Here is a 22272-nt window from a genome sequence, read left to right as displayed (position 1 = left end):
GAGTAATTTTGTGCAGAAATTTGCCTAACTGCACCGAAGACGAGATTGTAGATGAGCTTTATGGACTGGGAGTAATTGCATTTCGACGGCTGAATACTCGACGAAACGAAGAAGTTGTACCCTCCGCGTCACATGTGTTAACGTTTAATAAACATAAATGTCCGGAAAAAATAAAGGCAGGATTTCATAGATGTGCGCTAGTTCATTCCAACACTATTGCGGTGTTTTGGGTGTCAAAAATTTGGACACACGGCAGCGAGATGCACGAGTAAGCTGACTTACCCATGTCGTAACCCGATACACCCGAATGATCCGTGCAGGAACCCACTGATAGTGAGTCAACGGTAATGGACAATATGATATAATGGTGCAAGATGAAGAAATTGTCGAACTATAAGGAAGAAATTGCTACACAGGTGGTGAAGACCATTCAAAAGGTCATTATTTATTTTGAAGCAAGAAAAATCGTGCATAGTAGAACGCAAAGGTCACATTTTATGCTCAGGTAGCTGCTGTTCCTGCAGCCTCCTTCAAATCAAAGGACGTGATAATGGAACTGGCGCCAGCTTTAGCAAGCTTAGTGGAAAGAATTATTGATCAGAACCTGAAATATCGTACAACTAGAGATAGCAGCGCAAAGCCGTCAACAATAAAAATCGGTGAAAAAACAAAAGTTTCTTACTCTACCAAAGAATGAGCCTTCGAATAATTCAAAGACTAAACAAATTGAGACGAAAATGCCGAACCTGAAGCTAAAGGTCATATTGAAAAAAATACCAACTGAAGAGCCGTTTACACCCTTGTCATTATGTGTTTAACGCTATTTATATTAGTGTTTTTTAATATTTTGTAATGATTTGGATAGTGTTTACTTGATATAAATTTGATTGTTTGACAACATTTCGTAAGAAATGGTTTTTGTTTGGTTTAAGTGGCAAGGACCATTTACACCCTTGCCATTTTGTGTTTCTATTGGGGTTTTAATCAATACAAGTCTACTGACTATGTTTTTAAACGGGAGGGAAAAGTATGTTTTTTCTTCCTTCTTTTTGATGTGGAAGGGGCTAATGACCCCTTCCACATCAAAAACTTCTAAAACTTCTAAAATTTTCTTAAAGAAAAGAAAAAAACATTAACAATTTTTAACACTTACATAATTATTTTTTTAATTTTAACTTAAATTTTTTTAAATCGTTAACATATTAAATACAAATATCAACATTTTAAACCGTTAATTTGGTACTGATTTCATAAACTCTACAAAAAGAAAAATTGAACAGCATATATTTTTTATGTAAGTTGTAAAAAACCTTTCTTAACCTTATTACATTGTTCTTCGTTGCTACATAGATGGGTGTTTCTTCCTAGTAAAATATAATCAAGTATTATCTGCGTTTTTCGACTCTTAAGTCGAGGGTTCCGTAAGGCTCAGTATTGGGGTGGGACCTATCTTATATTCCATCATCACTGCTGAACTTCCGGTTGAGAATGGAGTCACTGTCGCTTCATTTGCCGATGACTCTGCTATTCTGGCTGACGACAACCCAGTTGTGACCTCAACTAATCTACAATCCGCATTAAATCTAATCAGCAGGTGGCTGGGTGCATGAAAGATGAGTTAATCAGAATAAGTCATTCCAAGTGGTGTTCACATTGAGAAAAGGAGACTACCCACGGTACCTTGATGGTATTTTAACCCCACATACTGAAAGTGTACTTGAATCGTCGTTTGACGTGGAAAATTCATGTAAGAAAGAAGAGACAGGAGCTTAACTTGAAGTTCAAGGAAACGTACTGGATGCTAGGCAGGAGGTCCGAGTTATCCTTGTCTAATAAGCTACTTTTATATTCAGAAATTTTGAAACCAATATGAACTAACCTTCAGAACTAATGGGGTGTATAGCTGAGGAGCCGTGGTTTGTTAAAAACAGTGATGTCCACGAATATTTTAGTCTACGGTACGTCAAGGAAGAAATGCAACTTTTCAGTTTAAAGTATGAACTTCGACTAAATGACTAGGTTGACCAATTGGCCATAAACCTCCTAGACAATGGTGAGGATGTTAGAAGACAATTGGTTACACTTTCTGGACCTTAGTTACTCTCTCTTGTGTAATTTTACCCCCTGATTGTTGTGCATTAATCAATTCTTCATTCCTTTTCTGACTGTTTCTGTTTTCACTTTCATTTTTCATTTTTTCTTTTTTCTTTACTTAGTAAGTGTTTCATCAATCTGTTATTTGTATGATTTTTGTTTTTGGCATTGTTTTTTAATGTACTGCTTATAGTACAGTTCTTCAAAACTATTTTGTGTACGTTCTACCGTTAGAAGTTCTGTATATCGCTAATACGAGTATGTAATTTTTGAGGTATTTCAGTGGGGACCCTTTTTTAATGGGAATATGTATGATATTATTTACTTAAGGTTCCTACAAAAATGTAACCGATTGTAAATAAAAATTGGAAATAAAGAATTTATTTTTGCTTTGTATTGGTTTTTTAACTATTTTATTATTTAAACTTGAGTTATATTTATTTTTTCCGTTTTACTTTTATTTTAAATAATAATAAATTTATGTAAAGAACAACGTCCTTATGGAAACAATAATTATTTGCAAGAAACAAAGAAAAAAAAACAAGAAACCTGCTTCTTAATTATTGCAGAGAAACATCATTAACATTAACAATGCTATTTTTAATCAAAGTTAACAAAGTATAAACAAATACACTCAGCAGTTCAAACTGGGATGTTTGAATTAGTATTAGTAATGCTAATATTACCATATTACCCTGGAGGGGATAGTGTACCACGACAGGGCTTTGTTGGTAGCAAATAGAAAGTCGCCAGCCCAACAATCCATCCTCACTCAGCGTACCACCTGATCTTAAACTATAATTAGTAATATCATAACATAAATAACGTGATCTGAAATATTTATTATTTTTTTATCATATATTTTTTAAGTTTACGCGAAAATGTAAATATCTAGATTTAAGATATTATATTTATCATTATTCATTATTCAGTTTAAATTTAAGTATGATTACGACGAAAAAATCTTCAGACAGTATCCGTGATCATTTAAATTTTCACTTAAAAGGTTTTTCATTAAATTTGTACCGATAAAACTTAACTACCGGAACAGGAGAAGAAATTCCTCTAAAATAAAAAGTACTATTGAAACTGCTACATTTGGTTGTTACATTAAAAATATTTATATATACTAAGTTCAGTGTATTAAATAAATTAAGTTGAAATTCGTTTTAAGGCTTATTGCAAATAACTATTTTTTTACTTATAAAATAAGTATAAATGAATCGATACTTAAAATTTTTTTCTGATTTTTAATCATTTTTTGTGAAATTTAAAAAATTCTGCAATTTTCTTTTTTTATTACATGATCTTTATATTTTAAAGCTCAAACTACTCGTATTATAAATCTACTTTGTTTAATTAACTAACACAATTTAGTACTATTTTTGTTTATTTATTTATTATACAGAAACCACAGGTTGACGCCCAATACAATTACTGATGATGATAATGAATGTTGAATGTTTTGATAAATTAAGCAACTTAAGTAAACAAATATATTTTTCCATTACTTATTTAAAAGAACTATGTGTGTTGTGTGTAATCTAGGGCAAATAATCATTAAAAAAATTATTTTATTTATAGTATTACAACCACAAATTTAGTGATAAATTTGAAATTAAATATTTATTAAAAATGTAAAGAATGAAATGAAAATAATTCTGTCGCAAATCTTATTAAAAAAAAAAAAAAATTAATAATATATAAAATGAAAATAAAAACTAAGTATGAAGCTCATTAAGTCAGGTTATGGAATGATAAAAAAAATTATTATTACTGAGGAGCTGACAGGATGTAATAAAAGATAATATGTTTAGTTGGGAATAAATGACACAAACCATTACAAATGTCAGAACCATGCGTCTACATCTTATATTATTTTTTTTTTATCAAAGTTTAATTGATAAAATCTATAGAAATACACAGTCTAATAAAATCCTGACATCCAATAACTTTTTAACGAATTTTTACTATCATTTCAAAGTTAACAAAATTTCAGCGAATCGGCAGCAATTTCTCTCCACAGCTTCCCTTACCTTCTTTAACAAAAAAAAAAAAAAAAAAAAAATTATTAAAAAAAAATTATCTCATAAAATACATATTTCGTGTAGTCTAATCGAAAATATTCCTTGCGAAATAATTACGTGGTAAATTGTCATCTTGATTAATCAACTCATTTAAGATTAATTTTAATGATGTTATTAAACATGAAGAAAAATAAAAAACTGACAACAAAATTGTAATACATTCCTAACATTGGTTATTTATTTTTATATAGTGGAAAAATAATTATAATATATTTTATATATATAAAATAATATATAGTGGAATAATTTTATTCTAATGTTATCACTTAAAAGTTTATTATTTAAACTTTTAATAATATTAAAAATGTAAAAAGGTTTTGAAAAATTCAAAAAATTAATATTTTAAACTTTGATCGGCTTCTCCACCCCGCAATATTGCCTGCAAAATATTTTTATTTATTTGTTTATTTTTTTGATCGTTTGCACTATTACTATGTTTAGGAAGGTATTAAAAAAAACAGTAGGTAAAAAAAAAATGTAATAAATAAAAAGATAGCTTTTATCGATTCTTTGAGGAAGGGGGAATTTTGGGGCAAATATTTTTGAAAATGGTAAGGTAGGCAGCATGTTCTGAGCTAAAGTGGGGTATGTTTGCAAAATTTTTCAAAAATTGACCCCCAAACCCCCCCAAATACCATCCTTTGAGACATCGATCCCAACATTTTATCAATAAATTACCACATATACAAAAGTCTTTATACAAAATTTCATCAAAATCGGTTTCAGTTAAAAGTTATTAAGATTCATACATACTAACACGTACATAATACGTAGTACGTTACATTACCCCCATTTTTTTTTTTTTGTTTTTTTGCAGTCCTGGTTCATAAAACATCGATAAATGCAAAATAAAAACCCATACGCCCTTTTTTTAATTGATTACCATACTTTCCTTTTTTAGCATAGCTCTAGCTAGAACTATGATGTCAGGAAAGTAAAAATTATATTTATAAATCTTTTTACATACGTTATAAAATTTTAGGTTTTATTTGGATTTTTTTTTATTTATCTTCAAACTCGACTGCACGTAATATTTAATCGGGTAGTAGTCAACGGACACCATTCGAATAAAGGAAGACCCCTAATGTAATATTTCAAAATTTATAGCTGTTAATAAAAAAAACTAAAAAAATTAAAATTATAATCTAAATAAACAATCTTACGCAGTTATATACATGAAAACCGACCGATTTTCAGTTATTTTATTTTGTTTCACGTTCTTACTCTTCTTTTCTTTTTCCTGTTTAGCCTCTGGTAATTAACTTTTAGATAATATCAGAGGATGAATAAGAATGATATGTATGAGTGTAAATGAAGTGTAGTCTTGTATAGATTCAGTTCGATTATTCCCGAGATGTGTGGAATAACTCAACCACCAAAGAACACCGGTATCCACGAACTAGTATTCAAATCCGTGTAAAAATAACCGACTTTACTAGGACTTGAACACTGGAACTCTCGACTTCCAAATCAGCTGATTTGGGAAGACGCGTTCACCACTAGACCAGCCCGGTAGGTTTCACGTTGTTATTAACAGCACATGACTAACAACGTTTCTAACTTGCTCCGTTCAAATTTTTTCGATCTTAAATTTACCTTAACTCAAGAACGATTCAACCAACCTTCGTCAAATTTTCGCATATATAACTTCAGATAAACCACTAGAGCATATCTAAATTTCAATTAAATTGATCTACTAGTTTTGAAGATTTTCAGGCACAAACTTTTATACATAGGCTTATATATATATATTTATACAGCTGTTTAGCTTAAAAGAAATCACTTAGTAGTTTATACTAAATGCATATTTTTGTTAAAATGTATATATTGGTGTAAGATGGGTAAAATGTGGAAGATGTTGGTACGACTGCTGGTAGCGTGTGGATGATTGTTTATTGTTGCACATTTGAGTATCCCTAGTCTGTGTTGAGTATTGTCTTTTGAATAAGGTTGCCTTAATCGTGTTTTTATTTGTTGAAGAACGTATATTTGTGATAAACTTATTTAGAGACGAAATCTAATTTGTGTGTCGGCGAAAGTTCAGGGAGAAATTTGAAATGGAAGCACTAGTGAAAAGTGTTATTCAGAAGTTAGTTAAAATCTTTCAGGTTTGATGTTTGACCAGAAACGTGCGCCGACACAGATCATTTTTAACGTCGCAGGTCGTACAGGACGTTAAAGCGGCAGTTACAAGAGCTTCTCAAATCTTTGCGGAAACTAACCCGGGAAAAGAACATTTCACAAAGTTCAGCGCATACTGCAGTGAGGAGTATGCTGAAATGTTATCCGTAATGAATGCAGGATTTTTCGGTGGAAGAATCATTGCTAAAGGATTGTAGCCACCAAGATCCCCTGATCTGCCTAGTCCAGACTTCTTTCTGTGGGGTTAATTAAAAGAAATTGTTTTGTAGGATCACCTTGCAGTAATTAAAGGCAAACACTACCAATGCCATCCAGGAAATAGACAGGATACAGCTAACAAAAGTAACCAGGAACTTGGTAAAATGTGCGTAAAAGTGAATGGACATCATTTTCAAAATCTTCTATAAATTATTATATAAGTGTTTGCCAATAAACTTTATTTTTCCCTTTTAGCCTCCGGGAATTGCCGTTCAGGTATTACTTCAGAGGTTGAATGAAAATGGTATATATGAGTGTAAATGTAAATGTAAAGTGTAGTCTTATACAATCTCAGTTCGATCATTACTGAGATGTGTGGTTAATTGAAATCCAATTATCAAAGAACACCGGTATCCGCGAACTAGTATTCAAATCCTATAAAAATAACTGTCTTTATTAGGACTTGCCAATAAACTATTATTTATAAACTAAACTAAGTGATGGGGGCCTCTTTAAGTTGAATTCCTGATATAAATATATAACGAAACCCAATTTAAAGTGAATGGTATTTTCATACTTCTTATCTTCAAAACGTAAAGAAAATTCTATTTTATCACCCAGTCCCACCCTTCAACCTGAAATAATGTTATACTTATCTTCGAAAAGTCAGTAAAAAAAAAAAAAAAACTACAGATATCGATTCTGTAAATAGTATGAAAGCTTTAAAAAATGTCTGACAGTTGTGCGAGCTAGCCTATGGACTACCCCGATCTCGTATGAATCATAGTCGGCTGTAGTCGCGTGATTTTATATACGCTCGTATTCTATTCTAATGAATGAGCGGCCTAACAGACTTAAAATGATAGTAAGTAAAATGTTCCTTCAAATCTATTTAACCACTTATTTTTTCATAATGGAAACTTTCTCTAAAATCATCTGTAAAAAATTATCTACGAGGCCACTTAATCTACGAGAGGTTATTATCTACGAGAGGACTTAATCAAAAACTGTTTGACTTAATCAAAATCAAAAAAAGCGATAAAACTGGTTCATTTATTTGTAAATGAGGCTTGAATATAATCTAACAAAAATTCGAATTGAGAACCTTTTCCTTTCTTTAATCCTTAAAAAAATATAAATAATTGTACTTATAGTTTTTTACTTAAAAATAGAAGTAAAAGAAAAAAATTTTGAAAATAAGCACAAAATATTCGTACATATGCGTTAAAAATATTTATTATTTTAATTTTTCTGAGATGTTTTGACGGTTTGTATCATTACTTAGCATTTTATTTTTAATACAGTAAATATTGTTTCCAAAACCACAATTTATTGGATAGTTTTTTCTTGTGAATCATAAACATTGTCGGTTTTTTAAAATTCATTATTTTAGGATATTTTTTCTCATTTTTTTTTCTCTGTTGGTGAATACTCTGCGAGATGTATTTTTTTAAATGTATCTTATTTTACATACATTCTAGCAAATTTTATTAAAATAATGAAATAACTTACTACGTAGATATTTTTTTATTTGCAGGCTCCAAGAAAAGGGAGTCGGGCGGTAGATCAAGGAGCCCTCAAAGCGACAATTCGACGCTTCTGGCGGCGTCTAGACGCCCATCTACTCTTCCTACGACGCCACCACACGCACACACTCCACCTCGTAAGTACTGATATGACCTTTTCATTATAACATGATATTGATTTCTTTAGAACAGTGTTTAACATTAGTTATTTATTCCTCTGACCAGGCTGTTATATATGTGATGATTTTTTTAAAATTAATATATTAAATTGTAAATATAAATTCAGTAATAACAATTTAAAAAAATCTTAACTAAGTAATTAATGAGTAACTAAGTAATGTCACTTGTAAGAATGAAAAAGAAATAAATATAAAATGCGTAAGAAAAGGGATCTGACTTTATTTAAATATTGTTTACAATACTGTTAATAACCTGTTCTTTGATAGCGATTGTACTAGTTTATAATATTGCCGATAGATGGTAGCATGTGATGTAATTTAGTATATTAAGATAAAGAGTACTTTAAACCGTTTTCATGATTTTAAATATAAATACTCTCATTTTTTTAATACTCTCATTATATTATTATTATTTAATGTTATTAAATAAGTAATCTATTTTATTTATTTATTTACTCTTTATAAGTTAGTGCGCTACTAACTTTAATAGACCTTAATAGATATTAATATTTAACTTTAAGAGATGTCAGGATTTGTTCATGTATATTTAATAATATTACTGATATACCATTACCATGAAATCAAAACTTTTGTTTTTTTTAGATGTTATAATCAGGTTTATTTTCTAAACGCGATTTAAGAAGGCACTCAAAGTATGAAGATTATTTTCTTTATTGGTCCTTCCAAATAATGTCTCAGGTAGTTGTACTTCAATATATGTTTAAAAAAAATACAATTTTAAACTTACTTTAATTTTTAAAACTGGTTTTTGAATTTATTGAATCGATTAATGTAAAAGCTCTCTTCGGGTTGAAAGCTGAGAGCTCAGTATCCATTCTCCTACCTTTCCACTGATATATGCAGCCACTATTTGTTAGGTATGAGTTTATGTTCATTTATTTTGAAATGGGTGTTTCTTTTCAGCATTTGTTTTTTTCAAAAGAAATACCTTAAGCTTTAGTGCATTATCCCTTTAAAATATTGTATTAGATTATTTTTGAGTTTACAATCTTCTACTCAGTGGAGACTAATGCATGGAGAGTATATAATGTATTATATCCCACCAAAAAAGAATGTGTTAATTTTTTCCTTTATGCTTTCTGTTATAGTCTTTCTTATAACTATGATTCATGTTTTTAATTTTATCAATTAGTACTAGTCAAAGTTGCGTATCTCTGAGAGTAATGTTGTTCATTACTCAGTGATTCCCTGCAGTGAACAAAATGAAGGTGTCACTTAGAAGGCTGATTATCATCGGCATTTGAATAAAATTTACATGTTGATACACAATATTCCATTCAGTTAAAAAATATTTTTGTCAGATATTTGTGGTTGAACAGAAGAAGTATAAGTACACTTAAATGCTTCCTTGGATAATTCTATTATGTACAGAGTACAGAAAATTTTACTACATGTGTATGAGAATTTTACTAGATACAAAATTTGTTTAACGAACAATATTTTAAATATATAATATACACCTAATATGTTGTAAGCAGTTACTTTGTCCCATGTTTGTCATCTACAACTTAAAGGTAATACTGAAAGTTATACATTCATCATTTTAATAATTCATATTTTTTTTATTGTGTAACTAATTTATTAAATTCTTTTCTTCTGTATGAGATAAATATGATTTATTAAAAAAAAAATTTCTTGTTTTTCATTCACTAATCATTCTCAATTTTTAAAAAAAATCTTTGCCAATTAATTGTAGCGTTGATTATCTAACTACACCTTAATAACTTAATTAGCCATCTAAATTGATACAATAAGTGTTTTTAAAAGTTCAGAAATATTTAACATAATTTTTACTAAAAACCTTTTTACTCTGCACTGGAAAGGGAAGATGGAGTTCGACCAGAAATTATGTTCGTTGCTCCCATGTAGATTGATTGATTTCAATGCATCTTTCTTGAAATGATTTTTTATTCCTTAGGTAATTTTGTTATTTAAGTTAATTTTTATGTGGTTAAATTTTGAGAAGAGTTCGTATGAACTTGTTGGATAGTCATCATGTCAGTGTTATTCATTATTAACAAACATTATTTCATGCATGCATGTAAATTACAGATATATATATATACATACATTTGTTGGAGTTTTAAAAATTTTAATTTTTTGTTTTTTTTGTTAAGTTTTGATCATGATGATGATGTCTAGGTATGTTTCTGATTAGAAAGACAGATTAAATCACAAATAAAAAAGATAATTGAACATAGACATAAAGTCAATATTAAAAATTAGTATTAAATTCCTCCAACCAGTTTTGGATAATTTTTTTTAAATTATAAAATTCCTACAATGCTAGAATGTTTTCTTATTGAGCATTCATAACTAAATGTTATATTGTTAATGAAAAGAACCACATTTGCAGCTACATAAATTCATCTATCTTTACATAAAAACCTCATTTTACCTCTGACCATATAGAATTTAATGATGACCACAGTAAAAATCACATTGGTCATTGAGATTTAGTTTTTTGTAAATAGTTTTGAACTTAATTTTGTTTTCTAATACCATAAGGCAATAATAAAATTAAAGTGGAAGATCAACAATTAAATGATTTTATTACATTCAGAATGCTGTGCAAATTGAAATGCAACCAGAAGGTACTGATAGGAAAGAAACAAAATAAAATATAACAGAAATTTGATTTTTTTTGTTTTTGTATTATTCAGTTGTATTAGGTTAAAATTCCAAAATAGAAAATTAAATAAATAAAATTCAAATGAAATCAATAAAATCTATTGTAATGGAAATAATAATGAAATAAGCATAGAGATAATGGAGAATAATATATGAGGTTGAATGATAATACCACTTTCGCTGTAAAATTATAAATAATAGACTACAGTGGTTTCATAACCTATAATTTTCATTATCACTTGCGAGAGGGCCTTTCTAAAGAAGAGAAATCTATTAAGGTCAAATGTACGCTTCTAAATTGTTATAAAACTTATTATAAATTAAATATTAACTAGTGACCTCTTGCTGCTCTACAACATTATGTTATTATTGCTTGTTTTTCTTCCCTTTTTTTTCTCTTTCCATTCCTACCATAGTTAAAATGCGTGTTAAAAATCTATTTCCATTCTGTCCGGGCATTCTACTGGCAGAATCATTCTGATTTTCTTTTTTATTCTGCTTGGAATCACCCACAGGTAATGGCATCAAGCATCACTGGACCTTCAAAGTGATTTTCCTTTGAGTAATAACCTCGGAAAGTTCCTCCATTCTCCAATAAAGGAGAATTTTTTGTGGATTTGGTCAGAGGAGACTTATGTTTGGCATTGATGAAGCTTGATGATAAATCTGTGGATTATTCAGAGTAGAATAAAAAAAATCAATCCGAACAGACTGGAAATCATTCATTTCAATCATTTCAGCTCGACTTGTTTAGTGTGTAAGATATTTTAATTTATAATAATATTTTTATAACTTATTACTTAAATTATTTTTGTGGTGTATTGCATGTAACAGTTATGATGCATGCAGTTAAGTATAGCCGCTTGGGTAAATTTGAATTCCATAATGTGTAGTAGGACAATTTAAAAAGTACGATGAAACATAAATTTCATTTATTTCCTTTTATTATTTTACATTTCTTTCGATATATATTCTATGTAATTTGCATTCTTAAAACTAATACTCGTATAAAAAAATAATAAAATCCTAATATTATTGAATATAATCAAATAAACTGTACATATATTTCCTTCAGATTTCAAACAAAATGAAAATTTCTTTCTCATGGAATAAGACAGATTGATCAATATTATATACGATTTGGTTTGAGATTAATAAACAGATTACATAAATCGACGGGTAAAGAATTAAACAATCTTTCTACAAAATACGAGGTAATCAAAGTTTTTCAGAACGTTAATAATCTGTTTTTTTTTTTTTTTTTTTTTTTTTACTAATCCATATATATACATATAAATTAACTTCACCGTTCATTATAGTTACGGTATAAAAAATGAACACATCGTGTTTAAAACGATGGACGAGGTCGGTTAAAAATAAATATAGTCACTATTGATTAGGTATTGTCTGGAAAAATGTATAATAAAAAATGTATAAAAATGTATAAAAATGTATGTATCTTTGCGTGCTCTTTTTTTTACCATAAAAACTTTTGTGCAATTCTGCGCAAAAAGACCGACTTTTCCTTTAATTTTGTTTCGTTTAGAAAAAGTATCGACTCATTCTAATCTAAAATTTTACAAAAAAAAAAAAATCCTTTGGTCTATAAAACATATTAACAAGTAAAAACAACACAATAAAAAATAAAAATTTCAGTACTTGGAAAAATATGTCATTAAAAAACACTCGATTAACCAGTAGATCCTAACACAAGCATCAAGTTTCAACTCGCTCACTACTGTGATACACGCATAACCGCGTATGAAAAATACACCACTACAGTCAACATAATTCTTACTTAACTTCAAACTAGTTAACGCTGTCTGAATATGCTGAACAACAGATACCGCAGATAAATAAACATCAACGGTCCAGCTTGCAGTATCATAACGAACCACGCTTTTAACTTGCCCTCTCAATTTGTTAAACTTTAAATTGTGCATAATTCAAGAACGACTCAACCAATTTTCATCAAAGTTTTACATGCACAACTTCAGATACATTATTACAGCATATTTAAATTTCAATTAAGTTGATTGAGTACCTTTGGAAATTAGCGTTCAGCATTCACGTCACGGTTTCGCCTACGTTGCATGGTTACTTGCGTTTTCCGTCGCGGAAAAATTTTTTTATTTTATGTTTTTTGGTCAAGTAAACAGTGGCAGGTGCAGCCAATCGCGTCGCATATACAGTAACAGTGGCAGTGGCGGTGTTGGTTGAATCGCCGCGTGTTACACCGTCGCACCCCTTAAAAAAATTCAACGAAATTCAAAAGCCCGGAAATGTTTTTTAGATATTTATCTGAAGATTATTTGCAAGCCTAAATTTACTTAATATCTCGTTTAGTATAATCGGAATTGGGGAAAATTGTCAAGAATTGTTCAAATTATTTTACATTTCTTCACCCCTTTCAAGGTTGACTTTTGAAAAACTAGAAATTGGTTTTTAGATATTTACACGAAAATTACACGCACCAGAAATCAAGTTGAAATCTTCATTTGATACCGAGGAATTAAAATATAGTAAATTTCACTGTTACTCCATTTTAAACCTTTAAAGTGGTAATTTAAAAAATCCTTTCTTACTGTGCACTTACACTGTAAAAGAAATTGTATAAAAACTTTCATCAATTTATCTTCAGTAGTTTTTGCTGGGCGTTGATGAATCTGCCAATCAGTAAGGACATGTTCTTTTATCACTCTCTACAAAAAATGATAATGCGTGGGTATGTTTGTTTGATTGATGTATGTGCTCACACTTTTATTATAGCTGCTATTGGCGCAGTGAGGACCACGTGATACGCCGGGCAGCTGGGCAACTGCGCGGAGCGCACTTACGATTTATACTTCTCGAACGAGTCATTAGTTCGAACGATTTATACTTCTTGATACGAATGATCTATCTAAAATTATATTTATGTATTGGGGATAAAAAAGGAAAACACATGGGTTGTGTTAAAAAATCACGACTCAAGAAACAGCTAGTTTAGGATTTTGAAGCTTTTCATTTTAAAAGTTTTTATTTTTGTTAGTACGCTAAATTCATGATTGTTATTTATTTACAATTGACAAAAATATTTAACAAAATCATGTGTAATAAAACATAAAACGTGTAACATTTTCGCGTCTTCTTCCTAAAATATATATCAAACTCCGGTTTAGATAATAGAAACTGTTAAAATGTATTGTAGTGACGATTTAAACGCTCAGCAACATCTACTTCTACTTTCATTTCTCTTGATTCGTTCCTTCTATGCTTGTAAAAAAAATATTTATTCAGAATCAATGTTTTTGATCTGCAAACAAAATCATTAGCATCTAAGGATTTTAAGTTAAGTAAAAAGAAACTTGGTTACATAAAAAAAAAATGTTATTGTGGTTAAAGAAAACAACAAAAATCAAAGTGTTACCTTACTTTAAAGTGTGATTTACATGTTTTTATAGAGTGAATGAACTGAAATTAGCAAATAATATTTCTTGTTTTTTTCACATTGCGTAGGGCTCTATCCTTTCCGTATATCCCACTCGATTTTACGTATTTGGCTACACCTATCATGTTTTTTTTGTTTATTATTATTTTTTAATGAAAAATACTAATGAGAACTAATTTTCTAATACGTAATTTTTTTAGCTATATATATTGTGCGTAATCGATATTCTGGTTATGACATAATTTCCTTTTCCTCTCATAATGTTTTCTTTTTTTTCGCCTACGTTGCTTTTATTTTTAGAATATTGTTTTTAAATTTTCGTATATACAAATACGCTTTGGTTTTTGTTTCTTTATAAATTAATAATGCTACTAAATCTGCTGTTGTTGTTTTTAATAAATATAATTAGTAATAAAATATTTAATAAATATTTTTTATAGTAAAATTATAGATGCATTCATGTTTCAATATATATCATCCGTAATTATATCGTTATTGAAAGCGATTTTAGGGTGTTTTGTTAACCCTTTTGGGTTCTATTTCCCCTTTTTCCTTCGTCTATTCTAAATATTTTAAAATACATAGAACTCCTTAACAATCCGTTTCAACTGAATCATCACCTACTATTCTTTTTAACTTTCTCAAAATTTTATATTCTTTTATATTCTTTCTCAAAATTTTTTGAATTGTTCCTCTAAGTCTGGTTTCTTAAATCTCCGCTTCCCAGGCTTATTTTTTTTTTTATTTTATTGCCGACTCGTATGTACATATGTACCATGTATGTATATATGTACGTATGTACACATATGTACTAAACATTCACGTTGTAATTTCTATAATTTTTATCAAACTTAATCAATCTCAACTGAAGACTTTATACATGAAGACTTGTATAAGTGTTTCGTAATTTTTATATTTTCGTTTTGCTATATTTATATAGGTATTACCTTTATTAGTTTTCTGGGTACTTATCGGTTATCTGCCTGCCACATACAGTCGTTGTTTAAATTAATGTTTTAATCAATCCGTTAGTTCTTAGATGGCGTCACTGAAGCGCTTATTGAAATAAGAAAGATGTTGATCAGGACACAACAAAATGTTGACAGATTTATAGAAAAAAAATTCTATAATAGATGCTAGTTCAAGTGTAAAAAAATAATTTTTATTAAAGAAAAAGCTTCTTATATCATTCAATATATAAAGTGAAGATAAGTTTTAAAAATGTTAAAAATAAAAAAACCCGACTGCCAAAAAAACAACTAACTGACTCCGAATATTATGCACCACAAGGTGAACGGTTTGAACAACATTATTAGGCTAAATTTTATTTTGATGTAAGCGTTCACAAAAATAAAAATTTTGCTGCTCTTTATGTAAATCTGCAGTTGGAAGGGTGTAAAACAGATAATTGTTGGTTTGTAATATCCTTACAATCTCATTACCCTTGATTGAAAGTATTCAAGTGAGGTTATGGGCACTGATCGATATTCTCTGAACTCATTCCTACCGTCTGGAAACAGTTTGACCGTGCCAATTCCTATCCTCCTTTGTTTTCTCATAACGCTGCCGGGCGGAGCTGTTTTACGCTTCAACTGACAAGTAGGTATCGGACGGTCGTCGGTATCATCAGTAAAATAGAGTTCATATTTAGTATATCGGTGTCAATTGGTATTATACTAGTGGTAATGATTTCACCGTCTTACAAATTGTCAAGTAAATTGCCAAATTCATTCTCATAATGCTCACACTTGCAACAACTTGCGCTTATGTTTCATGAGCAATAGAAACAGGGTTGGTTATTTTGTGTCACCAACGAAACAGAACTGCACTGATTGAAAATTGCAAATCTCTTGCGTTCCTCACTTGTAAGACGAACAGGTTTCTGCACAGCGAGAAGTCTGTTGCGAAACGCATTAGCGTTTCTTTGACCTTACTTTTTCAGCCGTTACAAACCCTTTTTGCTCCTCTCCAATGGGATTTAAAGATATACAAATGAGCATTATTCTTCAATATAGCGACTGAGTAGTGGTTTTGACAGGTCATGAACCCGCCCTCCTGGCTCTGAAAAAATGCTCGACGCCCGATTCAATATCACTAAAGTAGCCCTCTGGTAATTCTTCTGACGCAGTGTTTTTGATAAGTCCATCAACTAGAAACGGTTGAACTTTGATGTCAAATGCACGTTCACCGTTGGTCACACGGGGCTACAATTCTTCGGTATTCAGGTAGTCTGGCCTATCTACCAACCGGACCAAGCATTGCAAGAAGTGACTATCATAAACTAATAAAACTCCTTCCAATAAAATTCTGTCCAATGACGACCATTCGGGGAGAGACTTCAATGCCGAATATTCAATGGGGTGTGTTAGATATAGAGAAATTTTTAGCCTTTATTGAAGGAGGTGTGTTAGATATAGAGAAATTTTTACTTTAGAAAATTTGTTAAGCCTAATTTGTACAGGGTCATTTACGGAAACCGGATGTTTTTGAAGTGGGTTGTACTCGGGGGTTCGTGGTGGGAAGGGCACGTGGCTGTTGTTTGACGTTTCCTTTGTTCATAGCATTTACATTTTAGTCGTTGAGATGGAGCTGTGAACGCTAAACCAACGCCTGTACGCGTATGACAGTTTTGTGCGAAATGACGAATCCGTAACTGCTGTTCAGCGAGATTTCCGCCGTCAGTTTAATATCCATCGTAATGCAAGTGTCCCTTCTCGTAACACAATATTGCGATGGGTAAACAACCTTCGAACAAGCGGTTCAATATTGAAGAAAAAACCACCGGGTCCCCGACGAACTGCTAGCACTCCGGAGAACATCGAACGAGTAAGGGAAGCCATTGTCAGAAGCCCACGCCGCTCTATTCAGAGGCATTCAGCAGCGCTTCAAACGAGCACAAGTACGGTAAGACGAATTCTGCATACAGACCTGCATTTCCATCCTTACAAGATATCCGTCGTGCAGCAGTTAAACGAGCAAGATTTCACGCAGCGATTACAAAATTTTGTCGACAAATGCTTACCATTATTGAAGAAAATGAAAATTTGTTATTGTTAATGAGTGACGAAGCCCATTTTCATCTGAATGGCTTCGTCAACAAACAGAATTGCCGGTATTGGGCAGAAAGAAACCCACATCAGCTTCACGAGAGACCACTTCATAGCCCAAAGGTGACTGTCTGGTGTGCAATAGGAAAGGTCGGTGTTATTGGACCATATTTTTTTGAAGAAAATGACGCTGCCGTAACTGTAACAGCTGATCGTTACATTGCGATGTTGAATACATTTTTTATCCCTGAGTTACGAAACCGGGAAATCGATTTTCAAAATGTGTTTGCTCCAGCAGGATGGAGCTACAGCGCACACAGCGAGAGCAACGATGGCTGTTCTCCGAAACTTGTTTCCGGAACGGATCGTTTCCAGATTCGGTGACATTCCTTGGCCCCCTCGGTCCCCCGACTTGAGTAGTTGTGATTTTTTCTGTGGGGGTTTCTGAAATTGCGTGTGTACGGCAATAAACCGCGTACATTGGAAGACCTAAAGATCGCATATCGTCATCACGTCACCCAGATTGATGTAGACATGCTGCAAAGAACTGAGGCCAGTTACCGTGAAATGTATTGCCCAAAATGGACATCACTTGCCGAACATAATTTTTCGTTCATGAGTAAGTAACAAATGCTTTGATTTAACAAGTGTTTCAGTACCAATAAAACTTTTTTAAAGTAAATATTCAATTTTTTATAATTATTTTAAAAACAGCCAGTTCCTGTGAATGACCCTGTGTATGAATATGCTTAGGAAATGTTTTTTTTTAAATTTATTCCCCACCTCTAAAAAATAAATATTCTGATTTTTTGTTATTTTTTTGGTCTCTTTAAAATTTTTCTATTAAAAAGATCTTTTTTGTATTTTCTTTATCAATAAAGGGCTATTAAAATTAAGATAGCTTTGGTACCCATATTATATTCCGAATCCAAAGTGAGAAGCAATTTTTTTCATTACTTTCATAAAAACCCACAAATCTCAATCCCATAAATTAAGGAAGCCTCTAAAAACAAAAAAATTAGTCGAAATTTAGGAATGTTTACGCTTAAATCTTATTTTAGTAGTAATCATGACATTATCGCCGTAACCAGGAAAGTCAAACAATAAAAATATACGTACTTTGCCTGCTTTTTTTCTACTCTCTCTTAACAGTTTTTTCTAATATAAAACTAGAAGAACATGCTTATCTCATTTCTCTCCTTACTTCAGTTTGCCTTTTTTCATTCCTCTTTTATTTTTGCAAACTGATTCGTGTAAAATTATAAATAACTCTTTTTATTTTTATATTTCAGTCGTGTTTTCCTTAACATCCTAAAAAATATATTCTATCAATTTTTAAAATATACAAATACTAGAATGTGCATCACTTAAAATGAATATAAATAAAACTAATCTTTCGGTAACTAATAAATAAAAAAAAAAAACAGTTCTGTTGTTAATGTGAATCGACTTCATATATATATATATATAATTAACTTTACTTTAATTCCTTCCAAGACAAAATTTATTTGAAATTTCTTGAATTTAAAATAACTATCGTTATAATACATTTTTATCGTACGTCTATATATAAATATTATTAAAGTGAATGTTTTCATATATGGTAATTTGAAAAAAATGGTTACTTCAAAATATTTTATCAGTTTTATTGATAAAAATAACAGTTGTTTAATTTGAAAATGGATATTTATGCCAATAATTTTAGAACTTAAACCAATAATATAACATGGGCAGACATGTTGGCTTCTTGTTGTATTAGATATAACCTATTTGCGTGGCTTGATTAATATTCATAAAAGTAAACAGATACGTTGTTAAAATTAATAATACACAAAATATATCGTTCATATCTATAACACTTATCTTTGGTAAATTATACGAACACATAAATGGAAAAATATAAATCAATTAATTTTTCTTAATATTTTTACGATTTATTTCTTTAAGAGTTATTTTTGGATTTTCTGTTTGGGTTAATATCCTCTACCATTCGACATTTTAATTATATCCAAATTTTCATACAGTCAGTGACGTCAAATCGTGATGACGTCGTCAACAGTAGAAATTGATAGAAACCTTGTGGTTCTATTTCATTAAAATTGATTTAACTATTCTGGAGTTACAGACACACAAACATTCTATTCAAATACATTACTTCCCTTCTAGTACAGTTCAGTAAAAATAAAAAATATTCGCTTCTGATCTTAGAATATATAAAAGTATTATTAAAGACATCCAATATTCTATTTTTGAAAAGTTTAAATCCTTGAGACAAACAACTAGGTAGTCCTACTTCTAAAATATCATTTTGTAACAGTTAATCGGCAAACGACAACGAAACAGGATGCACAATTCGATTGAACTACAATTCGTTGCATTAGTACAGATTGTATTGTATATATAACAATGAATCTACGATATATGTGTACATATGAGTATATGGGACCTATGGTTGTATGTACATTTTAAATAGACTATACCGCCCTCTTGTGTTATGTGTAATGATGCGCAACATTTTCTGTCGTTCCTTTCGTTGTTGTTGGCAAAGTAAATTGAACTACATTTAAAAACTTTTAACTGATTTAGTTTGATTTTAAATCAATTCTCGTGATGACGTCAAATAGTTTTATTTTATCTTCTTCTTATCAAGGAAACGGAAATGGAGGTAACAGTTGTAAACTTTTTTATGAATATTGTTTTGTTTTTTTATGAAATGGAGTTATTTGTCTTTTTAAGTAATAGATATACAAATTATCATCTTTATTTATAAATGTTATACAGTTAAGAAATAATTTTTATTCTCGTACATTTTCTAATAGGCTATAAATTTCATATAGCCTACTTTTAACTTGATTTTACGTGTGTACACGATTATAATTCTTAAATATCCTTTTTAGTTTAAAAGGTTCAAAGGTTATTAACAACAAATATATATATATATATATATATATATATATATAATTAGTACGCGTTTACATTTTTCTCACACATGATTTTTACGTTTAACCTTATGTAAAGAAATTAAAATATTACTTTATAATGTAATAATATCAAATTCATAATCTATAATCTTTAAAATATAAAAAAAATTTGCTGTATCTTTGTACCTTTACGTACCCCTTTATTATAAATGTTTTCAGAAACGCAGTATTTTCTAATTGAATTAATTTTTGAATTTAAATAAGTCCATAATAATAGGCAAGATTCAATTGATAACCGTTACTAATGATTGTTTTTTTTTCTTTATTGTATAAACTGGATTTAATTGTTGCATAACTACGAAACTAAAAAATTTCCTGAGTTAACACTCTTTTTAATATCAGATACCAACTTCTCTGTGGTTTTCTGAACTTTTTTTTAATTTTAACATTGAACAATAAAGTAATGTTTTGTAAGCGTCTGCTTTCAAAATAAGTTTGCTTTCAAAAAATTACGCGATATGAACTCACTACTTAAAAAGAAAACGATGGAGCTTTCGGTAACTCTTAAGAATAGAAAAAGAACGTTTCTTTATCATTTTATCTCCATCCTGCAAATATTTGTTAATAGGAATATTGTAACAGAGGTTTGCAACACAAAAATACAGATTGAAATCATCGACTGTCAAGTTGAGTTGATTACACTCGTACTTATCAATCAGTAAAGAATGTTTTAATATCAGTGTTTTCAGTCCACCCATTACTTTTCCCAATCTTATTATATATTGAAAAAAATTGGGCTGGAAACATATTTCCAGTCCGTGTGAGCGTTCTACTGGATGCATCGGACTGATTTTTTTATTTTACTCAGAATGACCCACAGATACGTCATGTGAACCCCAAAATTGAGTCTCTTTTGGGAATTTCTCAAAAACTTGTGACTTATTACTTAATTGTGGACTTTCTGAAGTTATTACAGGAAGATCACTTTGAAGGTCTGGCGATGCTTGATGTCATATCTGCGGGCCATTCTGAGCAGAATAAAAAAAAAAATCAGCCCGATCCGATTCTTCCACTAGAACGTCGGACGGACATAGGTTTTGTTCACGCATTCTACCTGAGGTCGGAAAGGAAAGAAAAACACAAGGGGGTTGGGTGAGAGACGTGTTATGAACGGAATAGACTTTTAACAGATTTCTAAAAATTACTTTCTCAAACATGGTACCGCTGATATGTTAAATCAACGTATCAGCACGTCGATATGTACTCTAGATCGTTCGGCTTACTTGGAAGCCATCATTAGGAGTTAAAATTAATACATTCAAAGTCCAAAGTTTTAGAAAATCATAGTTAAAATTTAAAAACAGTAATGACTGTCCCAGACGGAGCTAGTAAGGTAGATTATGTAATTGTTAATTTATAGCTTTCTAAAAATATGTAACATTATTTTGTAATAACGCTGTGGAGCAGCACGGGTGCATGAGATTTATAGCTGATTTTTAAAAATATGTAACATTACTTTGTAATAATATCGCTGCAGAGAGCAAGGTGCCACTAGTTGATTTGAAAATGTTGGTGGGTAGAATTTTTCGCGTCATGCCAATTTTTCCGCATATTCCCTTAGATGTGTATTGATTTTAGTTAAAATTCTCACCAGTTATATACATCAGCAAGTACAGCTTTTATGTGAGATTACATGGATGCATAATTTGTTGCAACACTACAAGTTTATTTATTAATTCTGGATGTTAGTCCGATACGTAAAATTACAGTTTCCATACATTTTTTTTTTTCATGAAAGATGAATGAAAATAAATTTAGTATTACAGTTCATCAGATTTTTTCTTTTAGTTTCATGATCATGGTTCTGAAATTGTGCTGTTAATTGACTGACCTTTATCAACTAAAATAATTCAATTATATTGAAATTAAAATCAGTAACGTAATTCCGTTTTGAATGCGTACTATGCAGCATCCCATTCTAGAAAATTGGGTCTAA

At 30.3% G+C, this 22272-nt stretch overlaps 1 protein-coding gene across 1 annotated transcript in view; it reads left to right on the top strand.

The window, feature by feature from the left end:
• The window catches only part of toc (toucan), a 566336-nt gene that overhangs the window by 385546 nt on the left and 158518 nt on the right, over positions 1–22272 (top strand). Inside the window, exon 4 of the mRNA XM_075368047.1 lies at positions 8059–8184. Within this exon, the coding sequence (XP_075224162.1) occupies positions 8059–8184 (126 nt within the window). The remainder of the gene's footprint in view (positions 1–8058; positions 8185–22272) is intronic.

The sequence above is a fragment of the Lycorma delicatula genome, chromosome 6 (genome assembly GCF_047948215.1).
Source record: "Lycorma delicatula isolate Av1 chromosome 6, ASM4794821v1, whole genome shotgun sequence".
NCBI lineage: Eukaryota > Metazoa > Arthropoda > Insecta > Hemiptera > Fulgoridae > Lycorma > Lycorma delicatula.
The sequence above is the reverse complement of the archived record's forward strand: the minus strand, read 5'-3'. Positions and strand labels throughout refer to the sequence as shown.